This window comes from Gymnogyps californianus, chromosome 2 (assembly GCF_018139145.2).
Source record: "Gymnogyps californianus isolate 813 chromosome 2, ASM1813914v2, whole genome shotgun sequence".
Taxonomy (NCBI): Eukaryota; Metazoa; Chordata; class Aves; order Accipitriformes; family Cathartidae; genus Gymnogyps; species Gymnogyps californianus.
The window spans coordinates 157,825,051-157,838,992 of record NC_059472.1 but is presented as its reverse complement, the minus strand read 5'-3'; the positions used below and the strand labels follow the sequence as shown (position 1 = coordinate 157,838,992).

Genomic DNA, 13,942 nt, shown 5'->3' with positions numbered 1-13,942 from the left:
CTGAAGATGAGAATAAACAGACTTTGTTGAATCAATGGAGGGATTAAGCTGCCTTCATTGCCAGTAGCATCTTAACCAGAGCACTTCCAATAACTTCTGCTGGCGTAGCCCACATGAAGAGAAGGAGCTCTCCAAAATACCACTGGAGTTCTCCGGGATATCTTAAACTCCAACTGGTATAACAGCGCAAAACCACTGTGTCAGTACGATGTCCCTTCTTTGCAAGTACCATGAAGTAAGTCCCAGTTTCATCCTGGATTGTTACGTATTTTCAGAAGCTCTGAAGGTGTAGTCCCATTTACCACACGTCATTTGATCTTAGCGGTGCATCATGCCTTGAAATCTGCGTGAGCCATTTCTTTATCCCACAGTGAGTCAAAGCTCACCTCCTTCCCATGTCTGAACTCTGCCACCAGCTCAGAGATACGTTGTAACACATATCATCATCTTGGCCTCTTGCCTGAGAAGTCCTTCTGAACCACCCTCTTTCTAGTGCCCTTCTCCTCCTACATAGGTATTTCCACCCATTAGATCCAAAATATGATCAACTGCTACATCTGCTACAATGAGTTATCAACAACTTAATGCATGATGTAAGCACACACAACATGACAAACACAGAGAACAGCACTTCATTACTTGGGATGCATTTGGAGCCAAAAGACAAGACCAGTAGCCTCCTGGACAAGAGTTCATCTCTGGTTTCTGCCACTAATGAGACCCTCAGAAGCCACTGAGAACCCAGTAACATTCCTTGTCTTCAATCTGAAGTATCAAAACCCAGATCTTTTTCATTAAACGGCCTCCTAGCATCTCTTGGTACAGCTGGTACTTATTTTGCCTTGACATTACCTAGATGTTCTCTAGAAATGGAAAAAAGGTGGGAGAAACAGAAAAAAAGTTCAGATAGCCACCAAGTTTTGTTTCAGCCATGGCAATGATCCTTTCTTTTTATTTTGTGCGGATAGTTACATAAGCTAGTTTTGTATCAAATATTTCCCCCAATGTAACACTTTTAAAATTAGTACTCTAGAATATTAATAGAAATGTTTTCTTCATCTTTCTACTGAAAGCCTTACGGAAAGATACAAGGTGGCTAAAAGTGTTCAACCAAAGCAGCTTAAACAAAGCTGGAATAAACACCTCACAGTCAAACGACAGACCAAAATGTAGTCACAGAAATTTGGCGAGTTATTTCTAATCATGAATACATTTGGGGAAAACAACTGACAGGGAAGAATTTAGGAAAAAACCAAGATTTTGTAATTAATTTCATACCATGTTCAAGAGGAATGTTTTTCTTGATTTAGTACTGACTCTGTAATTGTCGTTATTTGCTAAGGCCCATTCAACAAGATTAATATAGAAAAAGGGAGGCAACTGAACATGAAACAAATAAAAATGGAAGAATCAAAGGGTAACCTGTTCATGAATATTTTTTCTGAGTTTTATTGACGAAATCTATGTAGTACATACATCCATTTATTAGATTTATGGCTCTATTAGTAGAGCTGTTTTCATATGCAATGAGATTTTTTGCACTTTTCTTTGCAGCTTTTCTTTGTTCCTATATCTCAAGTCCTGGCTTTAAAAAAACAGAAGCAAATGTTTCAAAATAACTTAAACATTTAGGGAGGAAAAAAAAACTAAAATGAAGGGATAAACGCCATTTCATCAGCAGAAGATCTTTCAGAAGGCAACTAGCTCCACTTGTCCCTAAAAGCACGACGGCTCAGGCAGAGAGGGGTAAAGATTTTCCCATCCACAGTATTTATGTCTTTTTGGGATATTGGCTATCTTGTCACTGAGTAATGCGATACACAACAGCCTTTTCCCTTGTGAATCCTCTCATCTGACTGTTCGTGATGAAATGGCCTTTAGGGCCAAAGCCTTCTTGGGACTTAGATTTCGTGAGACTCCTACAACTATTTATACTGGCACAGCTGAAAGATAAGTTGGGATTTAGATCCACTTAGCACATGTGTAAGGAGTTTGTGCTTTTAGCTAAACTTTGCCACTGACTTGTTTTCCTTCCCATGTGAGGGAGGATTTTTTCCTTCGTTTTCTCAGTTGTAAGCTTTTTTTTAAACAGAGTATTTCTATTCTTGAAATTCATAAAGAGCTAGAGAAATTAATGGTGGTAGAAGTAACTGGTGGAAAAAGAAAAAAACTTAAAACCCACTAGATAATCAAACACACTATAACTGTGACAAAGACCTTGTTTGCTGTACCTGCAGTCCTCACCTTTGTCCCTGCTAGCATTAATCACTTTTGCGGCATGTGTCCCTGGGCAGTGCACTGCGCTCACATACCGTGCATCATGCTCCTTCGCTCAGGAAATGTGTATATGGATTAAGCTCAAGGTGGAAAGTAGACTTCCATCTAGCACAGTGCTATCGGTCCTCACATGCTGCAGTTTCTCTGTTTATTCAGAAAAGTGTGTTTAGATGCCTTTTGCTCATGCTTTTATTGCAGCTTTAAGAATAAAATCAAGATATTTCAGCAAAATGTGGTACAGGATTTAACAAATATTTTTTCGTGTTGGAAAGTGTCTTCTATCACACAATCCCCCACTCTTCCACATTCATTTAAAATAAAATCTATAGCAGCTACCCTACAGAGTTCATTTCAAACAGAGTTTATTTTAAAAAATGGGAGTGAGGGAAAATTGCTTAGAAACCATCAAAAAGTTACTATGCAGAGACTACAGGATACCAGTGTTATAAAAAAAACCAGATTCAACCTTGGAAACTATTCCCTGCTTGTTACCCTTCTCAGTCCCACAGCAACCCTGCCGCTGATTCAGCATCAAAACTAAATTGGATGCAAAATTCAACATCTTGGGTTTGACTGATTTCCCAGCAGCAGGTCTCCGTCCCATGTGCCCCTAGTTCAGGTTGTGTCCCAGGAGGCGCTTGCAGGTGCTCACCCTCTGGGACACAACCTGTCCCAGAACTTTCTTTTGACACAAAGTTCTCATATGAGGCCATCCTTCACTTCTCTATGGGGGAAGTCCTTTTGGTTTTGCAGGCGAATTGCCAAAGACAAGGGGATCAAGTGGATTTACACCTCCTACATGCGAGGCCCTAGATTTCAGTCTCTAGTTCAGTTGCTCCCACTGCCTCGTTCAGCCCAGTTATGAAACTTTCTTCTCCTGAAAAGCACAGTACGCGCCAACTATCACAGGCTATTATTATTTCCAATACATACAGCAGTTTCATACCCTCGGGGAGAATAATCTTCAGACTTCCAGCTTAAATAAGTACTGAAGAGGACCTTTTGGAAATTCACACTTTCCAAAATTCTAATTTATGTATAATGCTCCAAATTTTGCACGTCTGTCTTTACAAGGAAAAAAACCCCAAAACGCAGAAAATCGCTTCTGCAAATTCCCTCTCATACACGGTATTCAGATAACAACCTCAAAACGTTATCATCAAAAGCATACGCTCCCTTCTTGCAGTAGTGTTCTTCATTTAAAAACTCATAAAAGATTATAATTATTTTAACCAAACAAGCGTGGCAATATACGAAGCAGATGTGGGACCCAATCTACCTAACTTACGTGCTAAACTTGTGCTTCAGCACAAACAAAAGATACTCCTTCATCTAAGCTGCAGACGTCAATGGGATGGTGCAGGCACAACAGGAGGCCTCCCAAGAGAAATGCTCTCTCTGCCTAATTCTCTGGAGACCTTCATAGCCACCCACTCACTTCACTAACTAGAAGGGAAGTTTATGGACTCAAGTCAACAACACCACTTCATTAAGTGCCTAAAATGTAGGTATAAGTTAGGAGCCCAAGTCAGGGAGACTAGATCTCTCCTGGACACCTTCAACCCCCCCCGCTTCTCTTGCTGGACTGCAAAGGGAAGCATTGCACTTTATTAGGACTTTTCTTGGCACTTGAAATATAGATGTACATATGTGAATAAAGTGGATGGAAATCTACTTCTGAGTTCCTACTCTTTTCCTTGCTGTGACCTTCCAAAAAACAATTGTTTTCTTGCAAAACCAACGGTGACCAAAATGAGGGCACTTTGTTGCTGCTCATGCTGAAACCAGCCAGTCAGCGCCACAAACACGACTGCATAAAACATGCTCCTCCAATTACACTTTCCAAAGTGCTTGGATGTTTTAGAAAGACAGAATCAAAAAGTGCCATATGGGCCATCCTCCTGCTATAAATGTGAGGAAAAAGAATGTGAAAATGGAAAAAAAAAGCTATGAATGTTGTTATCGCTGCCCTTCTGGGCCTCCTGAGTCCTCCCTGCTTCCTCCTGCCAACAGTGCAAACTACCTCATGCTACTGTCAGCAGTGCGGAGACATTGCCTTTGCTGTACAGGAAAGTGGCAGAAACGCAGGATTTTTCTCTTTGAAAGACTGGTTTCAGTCTAAGTGAGAAGACTGCCCCACAGCCACACGGGTTTGGAAGATTCCTGGTTTCTCCAGACCTCAAGTACTATAAATGACAGGCTAACCACAAGTAGCAAGTCCTCCAAGAAAACAGTACCTGTGGCCAGCCACAAGCTCCAATAAACCCAAAGCTGAGGTGGCTTGGATATTACTTCAGGTATGACCTGCTAGCATTTTCCAGCAAATTAAACAGCTTTACAGAAATGTTTCTGACCAACGCTACCTCTGAGCAAGATTACACGGAGTCATTCAGCAGTCGCAGACACATTTCTTCTAAGCTACTTTCATTAAAGATTTATTTTGTTTATAAATCAAAATAAAATATTTCCTGCTGCCACTTTATACAGCAATCCATTGTTTTATTTTCTCTGGGGAGGTCATAGAATCATAGAATCATAGAACGGTTTGGGTTGGAAGGGACCTTAAAGATCATCTAGTTCCAACACCCTTGCCACGGGCAGGGACACCTTCCACTAGATCAGGTTGCTCAAAGCCCCATCCAGCCTGGCCTTGAACACTTCCAGGGATGGGACATCCACAGCTTCTCTGGGCAACCTGTTCCAGTGCCTCACCACCCTCACAGTAAAGAACTTCTTCCTTCCACCTAATCTAAATCTACTCTCTTTCAGTTTAAAACCATTACCCCTCATCCTATCACTACACTCCCCCATAGAGTGTCCTTCCCCATCTTTCCTGTAGGCCCCCTTTAAGTACTGGAAGGCTGCTATAAGGTCTCCCTGGAGCCTTCTCTTCTCCAGGCTAAACAACCTGAAGTCTCTCAGCCTGTCCTCATAGGGGAGGTGCTCCAGCCCTCTGATCATCTCCATGGCCCTCCTCTGGACCCGCTCCAACAGGTCCATGTCCTTCTTATCTCGGGGGCCCCAGAGCTGAACACAGCACTCCAGGTGGGGTCTCACGACAGCAGAGTAGAGGGGGACAATCACCTCCCTCAACCTGCTGGTTACGCTTCTTTTGATGCAGCCCAGGATACGGTTGGCTTTCTGGGCTGCAAACGCACATTGCTGGGTCATATTCAGTTTTTCATCCATTAATACCCCCAAGTCCTTCTCCTCAGGGCTGCTCTCAACCCATTCTCCACCCAGCCCCTATTTGTGCTTGGGATTGCCCCAACCCATGTGCAGGACCTTGCACTTGGCCTTGTTGAACTTCATGAGGTTCGCAGGGGCCCACCTCTCAAGCCTGTCAAGGTCCCTCTGGATGGCATCTCTTCCCTCCAGCGTGTCGACCGCACCACACAGCTTGGTGTCGTCGGCAAACTTGCTGAGGGTGCACTCAATCCCACTGTCCATGTCACCGACAAAGATGTTAAACAGCGCCAGTCCCAATACCGACCCCTGAGGAATGCCACTCGTCACTGCTCTCCACTCGGACATCGAGCCGTTGACCGCAACTCTTTGAGTGCGACCATCCAGCCAATTCCTTATCCACCGAGTGGGCCATCCATCAAATCCATGTCTCTCCAATTTAGAGACAAGGATGTCATGCAGGACAGTGTCAAATGCTTTGCATAAGTGCAGGTAGATGACGTCTGTTGCTCTTCCTGGCACCTATGAAAAATAAAGATTGAGGAGCCCTAGCTCAGCTAACTGCTACTTCGCTGTACACTGTGGAGCTGAAAAACGCATTTTTGGACCTGTAAGTGCATTTACCCTGCAAACCAGATGGTATTTGCCATTCTTACTAGGCCCCTTGCTAACATTTCTTGTTGTTTTTTTAGGCACTGAGGTATTTTCCATGGAAAATATCTACAAAATTTACAAGATAAGAGGATTGTGGCAGCAGGAAATGGGAAGAACTGGAAAACTTCTTGTATTGAATGGTATAAAAGTTGCGAAGTGGCCCCTTGCTCTCCTTCACTTGTAGCTACAGGGGAAGGGGAGGAAAAGCTCACCTCTGGTGAGCCTCTTCTATTGCTGAAGTCCAACAAGCCACAGCATCTCCAGAGGGAGAGAAATTCAGGCAAATAAGGTATTACAGATATGTGCATTTATTTTTGAGCAAAACATAAATTGGGTCAGCTCTCCGGTTTCAGTGTGACCCACGGTGACACAAAACACAAGCATTTCTGATCAAGTCCAATCATCTGCTTCAGTGCTGTAGCTGAGCGATGCTGATCTTCCCATGTAAACCTAACCTAGCTTTGCCTTCAGCACATCTTGAATTTACGGTTTAACTACTTCCCTTAAGTAAACATCCCACTGCCTGCCTGACCTTCCTATTAGGCTTGCCCTGATATCCAAGCTAAATGCATCCTTTCAATTCTAACCCATATTTTCTTCCTAATTGTATCATCTACGTCCATTAAGAACAATTTTTCCCCATCCTGTATTTCAAAGCACATGGGCAGACTCCCCTGAATCACTGATTTTTGTTTGTTCAGTTTAGACTAAACAAATTAACTGTTTTTACTCTCTCTGTGTGGTTTGTACTCTCAAGACACTACAGCATTTCTTTTACCCTTCTTTGAACCCTCACCATCTAAGATACAACATATGCTGTTAGATAGCTAACATATGTATGCGTTCACCCAGGGTTAAACAGGATTGACTGAATTATGGACACTGAACACCATAACAGTGATCTTGACCAATCTGACTATTTTTTAAAGTTTATTTATCACCATATGAAGACAATTCTTTCTTGCAATTTTGCAGAAGTTCCCAGAGCCAGAATAAGTTGTTCCCATATGCAACTTTCTCTCCTTTCAGCTTGATTTTGTGATTTTTTTTATTTTTCCCAATAATGTAACTGAAAACAATTTTGCTCAGTTTAAAGTAGTTGAAACTGCTTGCAAATGTTAAATGCATATTTCCGTCTACATAGGAAATTTTGCTCTTATTTCCATACAAATATATTGCCTTAGAACCTTACGACAGGAATTTGCACTTATTTTGAGGTTGGGCAATTGGAGACGTTCTCCCCGCCCCCCCCCCCCCCCCCCCCAGCATTTTAGTTAACTATGAAAGGAAATCAAGTGAATTTTAATTCTAGTTAGGCAAACATGGGACAGTAAAAACTATAACAAATGATTTTCTGTCATTGGAGCAACCCTTCCAAACTGCACATGTATACCAGATTTTAACATAATACTTAATTAACTCCTTTTTTGGGGGGAATAGGCAGGGGCAGGGGAAGAAGTATTACTCAGGACGACATACTCTGATGAAGCATCTGGTTTACAACCCTGCCCTGCTTTTGCTCAGTTTTATAGCTGACTTGATCAAGGCTGAAGGAGGTCAGTAACTTGGCTAAGGTCAAATTAGCTCTTTGGGTTTTGCCTGCCTTCATTCCATTCTCCATTATGTGAGGCGGCTTATAAGAACTTGAAAAATATCTGAGAAGATAGTACTTTCAAATATAAGTCCAGAAAAAGAGAGAAAGAAGTTGAAAAATTATGACCCCAAAGTATGGCATGGTGGAGAGAAGTTTTATTCTGAGAGACCCCACTCTTGAGTCTTCTCAGCGGTGTGTAAATAAATCAACAGGGAAGTTTCCAAAAGCACGGCAACACGACCAACTGGAAGGGTGCTTACGTTAGATCGACCATACTAATAAGTAGCAGAAATCAAATATAGAAAGCAAAATAACACTTGACTCATCATCTTCACCATCACCTAACTTCTTCTCAGCTAATTTCAATGCACCCTACAAAGACCAAATATTTAAAGAAGGAGGAAAATAAGGCATAAAAAATGGGGGATTACTCTACAGCTCTCCCAGCAGGGCGCTAACAGAGAGAGACAGAAACAAGCTGCAGCCAGTCCCAACCACTGGACTCTGACTCTTACATACACACAGATCTTCATGTGTCCATCTTCTATACTGATACCGGTCGCAAGTCATGTTTGGAAGTAACCCAAGTTTTCCAGTGCAGACTCCATCAATAGAATATATTTGGATCATTTCAAACACAGAAGAGATCCAGCTTGGAGGAAATTCAGCCAAGGACAACAAAATTCAGGCAAGGCTCAAAATTCAGATCCCTTTTCTTTTCTAAGGGTAACAGAAAACAAATTGCTCCATATCACTAATATTCTGTTGCCTTCTCAGCTCAGGTACCTCCACACACTGAAGATACATGGGAAGAAGTAGCAAGCTGATCAGAAATTTAGCAGTTTTCTTCAGTTGTCCAAGCTGAGGTAAACACAAATTAATAGAACAAAAGGACAACATGGGGCTTATCTTTTTTAAAGCAAGCACACAAACAATTCCTATGTCCAAGATAAAAGAATGTTCCCCAGAGAGGAAAAAAAAAGATATAATGAAAAAGAAATGGAAATAAAAATCTCTTTAGTTTTAATTATACAAAGCTAAGATTACCAACAAAGCTCAGGAATATTTTTTACCTGTGAAAAGACAGCTTCCCTTTCTTTAAAAGTTATCTCTTTCCAAAAGCTGAGCAGATACCTTAAATTCTGATTAAATTTCTTCTGCTGTGAAGATAAAAATGCCTTACCAAGATCATGTGGCCGGTGGAGATGTCCATGTTGGACTGGACTGGCTCCTCACACCAGGACGACGTGCTGCTCCGGGCCGAGGGGCTGGGAATGGGCCCATCACTAAATTGTGAAGAAACGCTATTTATTCGAGAAGCATGCAGGGGCTCCGGGCGATCAGACGTTTTCACTGCCATGCGCTGACGGCATAGCTCCTAGAGAGAGAAAGAGCAAGAAACAACCTACAGTTAAGAGTAATTACAGGATACAGTCTACTAAAGACATATGATTTACAATATGTTTCCAGGGCTCCAAGTGTTTTCCCCCTCACTGCAGTGATTTTTGGGAGGCTGGCTGTTCTGTTAGGCACATCTACAAAGAAATACTCAATGAAATTACTATACGATGACTACCATTACCTTTCAAAAGTGTAATTATGACTGCACGCACATCTCCTTTTAGATAACCAAAAATAATATTTTGGAGCTTGATTTCTCTAACAGATAGCCTTTTTTCCCCCTAATATCACCCTGCATTCTGCGAAGCTACTTTTGAACTGTGAAACCTCCTGAAGTTAATGGGGTTGCACGGGAGTAATTGAGAGCGCTGCTTGGCCCTGGATATGCAAACTCAGCAAGCTCAAGGCAACTGAATTGATGTGCTCTCCAGTATAAATCCTAGTTGATAGATGCCTCATTTCTCTTCATTAAAATAGCAAAATCACAACACTTCCTCCCTGATGTGGGGCAGAGAGGATGAAGAATGACATTAACGAAGAATAAAAGCAGAAATCTGTCATTGTATTGTTTAAGCAGCTTTGGCAAAGAAAGAAAATTCAAGCTAGCACACAAGCTCATGCAAGCCGTGTTAAAACACCGAAAGAGATCGCACTGGGAATACGCATTTTCAGTTGCTCCCATGCATAGAATTCATGCAAAAATACAGATTTCTGGTTAGGTAATAGAAAATCCTGCTGGTAAAAACAACTCCTTACAGTATAAAATTCTGCCTCTAATGGGATATACAGACCCACAGTTACACCGTCATTGTTATAATGCTTTTAGAATCAGTTATGTATGGTGAAATCCCAGACAGTATAATAAAATTATCATTTTTTAACATATGTCTATTGTCCATGAGAGATACTTGGCTGCCTGTGGTGCACAGCAATATTGGCTAGTCCATGGTATCTGGACATACTGCACACGTGGTGTGGTTACACATTTGTCTCAGATTACTCATTCTGCACAGACGAGTACCAAGAGCACAGTTTCTTGCCTCAGGCTACCAGAATAATACAGTCTGAAGAATTCATACTGTTGAAATGCCATGGCTTCTGTTTTCTTATTCATTGATAATACAGTTGCAGCCCAAGTGCCATCAGTAGGATGATCTGAAAACCTCCATATATCAAGTGCAATAAAATCTTCTTTTCAGACAGGAGTTAGAAATATAACTTTAAGACTATGGGGTTTTTTTAACCTTGCAAACTTTAGGACACTGAAGAGGGATCCTAATCCATGCAGTAGCAAGCATTCAAACAAACCGACTGAAACCATTATATTGGGTCTCCTCTTGCCACCACATGGCAATGATTAAAGACCCCTCCAAACATTTTCTTCTACCAAAGCTTCTGTTTGGCTTGCCATTAGAGAGGCTTATGTGGAATTTTACTATTTTATGGTGTGTAATACATTTTTAATATACATATATGCATGTACAAATTAAGATACACTGAGACAAAATTCGTATCATATATAAACAGGATATATTTTGTTGTCTATTACAAAAATACAGTCAACAGAAGTTTGGTAAGCACAGATTACTCCTTGTATGTGGTGTCAGTTGTTGGAATAACTGTACAGACTGTCCCAAGTGGAATTGCTATCTGCCTCCATCACTGCATTTTGTATATTTATTAATTTTGTCCATGCCTTGTAAGAATTTTTCAAATTTTTACAAAAAGTAGGGTTTTTTCCACACTTGACTAGAATGTTTTCTGTCACTTGGTACCTTCATTACTTCCTACTGACCTTAACAGGAAAAATATTAGGAAAAAACCTTAAAAAATACTTTGAAATTGAGTCACATACATTAGTGTTAGATAGGTCAGTTAGACTATAAGTATTAAAAACAATACTTTTTAATAAAGGAAAAAATGTTATTGTATTTCTTTTTTTTAAATATAAGGACAAAAACCCCGCAACCCCTCCTTCTCCTTTTCTCTGAAGGATCACACACGTCATAAGAAAAGATAGCAATAGTCCAAAATGGCTATTACTAACCTCGGAACGACCTTGCGGTAGTGTAATTTCAAATCCCTCCTCTTAGCAGATTTTGGGAAAAGTATAACAGTGCGGAAACTTTTTAGACAGAAAAATAAATCTGCAGAAAACCAAAAAGCTGTTCAGATGTTTAGATATCAGCCATTCTCAGAGGGAATGGTTTATTGGACTAGGCAAAAGTATAATAAGTAAAGGTATAAAAATATGTAGTCTATCACATAACTGCTAAAAGGACGTGTCTTCTGGCTAGCATGCCATGTGGCGTAGATATGAATTTATTATATTCTAATAGACATCCTGCCACTTGACTCACCCCAGCTCTGTGCTAACAATAGCATTTGTACTCAAACAGGATCTTTGTTTTTAAGTTGATCTGTTCCTGCTGCTCATATCCTGCCTCAAGTCATAATCCTCTGCTTTTACAAGTGGTTGCTGTGGAAAGGATTATAGACCTCTGCTAACAAAGAAATGGGATCAAGTGAGCACTAAGAAATTAATATACCATTTTTACGCAAATGATAATGACACAAGAAGCAATATTATAGCCAACTGGTTCTAGAGCAGGTTAACCTCCAACTAAAAAGAATGTTTTGGACATAAAGTATTTAATATGTTACTAAGAAATGTTTTAAAACTAAGTTTAACATGTTCATGGTCCTCATGAAAGAATGTAAGGTTGAGAAACACAAAAAATATAAATAAGTTTAAAAAAAAAAGTAACCTGATCTCAAATATTAACATATTTCTTTCCTGACATACACAGAACCAAAACAATTGTTCCCAGAACTGCTGTAACTGTCAAATACCTTAAACAAAGCAACCACGTCACTGCATACCGCCATAAAAAATGTTTAATGTAAACAGGAAGGTCAAATCATAGTTGCAGCAAAAACACCACTGAATTTCTTGATTGGTGTTTTAAATCTCCAAGACAATGGGTTTTCCCCTGCCTGTAAACAGAAGTTTTTTGTTTGAATTTATTTCCAGATTGGTCTAACGGCCCTTGACAGCTCTTCCTTTCCCAACTCCCAGACAGCCCAGCCCAGGCTGAGGAACCTGTCCCATCCCCACGTGCACGTCAGCAGTCTCAGGACACCTACAGCTTCTGCTTCTTCAAAACCACCTCTCTGTTAGCCTAACCATTTCAGCTCCTCGTTGGGTTTTTTAGCCTAGCGCTGCAGGGATAACACAGTTACCACCACCACGTGTAAAAGCTTTGATGCATGGGGCGTTTTGGGGAGCCAAATGGGTTCCTCCAGGACATATGGACTAGGCAGGTCCAGCTCAGAGCAGGGAAATGTCTAAGTGTGGGATTTGGGTTTGCTTCATCCTTGAGATGGCCAGCAATGCCCCCTTCCTATGGAAGACATTGGGAACAGTGGGGTCTCAATGTGTGGGGTGTTTCCCACAGGGTGGGAAACACTATCCCTGGGCACTTACAGAGGTGGCATCATTTCACAAGCACACAAAGCCCTAGACGGTTAAGAGCCTTGTTAATATGATATCTGTTACCTGTACACTTCTCTGCACACTCAGGTATGCTCTTCCCTGCTCTCCAAAATCTTTACTCTCATAAGCATTTAGCAAATCAGCCATCTACCAAACCACAATTAGAATTTAAACTTGACTAAAATGTCAAAGCTGCAAACTGTGAGAATGACACAAGCTGTATTTCTGTATCATCTCAGCACGTACACCATTAAAAATATTTTCTAAGAATGAATTCAATTTACTGCTGCACTTCTATATTTAGCTGAGTGGCTGAGGCTATTTCTGCTGTACTGCGACTCAGTAATGTCTAGCCGTTGTTTGTGTATAGTTCGAGTGCCATTCTTCATTTAAAAACATCATTTACACCTAAAAAAGCAATCATAATGCATACAGTGAAATATGAAGAAATGATCCTCCTGACCCTTCGGGCTATGATCTAATAGATGGGTTGGACGTAAACATTTATTTAAAAGGTAATTTGAAGTTTATGACATTATTTCCCATCACATGGGAATTGCTATCATACTGAGGCACTTACTCTGTTTTTTATTTCCCAACATTTATTATCAAACTTATGTGGTGGTCACACGCAGTATATAATGGAAAAGTAATATCGCTGTGTGACAAAAACTGCCATAACCAAGATAAATATTCCGTAAATAATGTCCAGTTAAATGAGTTCAAAGTACAGCACAATGATCATCTGTAGAGAGCTTTTTATTTGAGACATAATTGATAACCTTAAACAAACCATAAACAGTAGTCTCAGAAAACTCCTGGACCTCTTCCAATGAGGTTTTAAAGTGTTCCTAATACTTGGTTGTCCTCACAGAGACAGGGAGAAGCACGAAGCAACAATTATTTCCTCAGGTACAACAAACGGATTTTCAAATCCATACAGTCCACTTGTAAATGAACCCCATTGCGGCACAAATGTAGTTTATCCACATTTGAAGAAGGGCATTAAGAGACTTGTTGCGCCTAACGGGCAACAACCCACACGGACGGAGAGCCAGCCTTACCACTATGTTTTGTTAGATGGCTCTCTGAACTTGAAGAGATGAGTAAGAAACTCTCCTCTCAACCAAGGAGACATCAAGTCTGTTCAGAAATGAACCCCACAGATACCTGTCCAGGTCTGGTTTAGAGATGCAACCTGCTTACCACCAGAAGTGTTAGCCCACCTCGGCTGGACGTCCCCAGCCAGTGACAGCAGCGGCATTTGCTGCCACTTGGCTTCGTGATGCATGGCAGCCATCAGCGTCACAGAAGGGCAAGACAGCAAACAATAA

General features: G+C 40.9%; 1 protein-coding gene across 1 annotated transcript in view; it reads right to left on the bottom strand.

Annotated features, from left to right (window-relative positions):
* The window catches only part of PTPRN2 (protein tyrosine phosphatase receptor type N2), a 599,582-nt gene that overhangs the window by 74,913 nt on the left and 510,727 nt on the right, over window positions 1–13,942 (bottom strand). Inside the window, exon 14 of the mRNA XM_050890935.1 lies at window positions 8,895–9,089. Coding sequence (XP_050746892.1) covers window positions 8,895–9,089 — 195 coding nt within the window. The remainder of the gene's footprint in view (window positions 1–8,894; window positions 9,090–13,942) is intronic.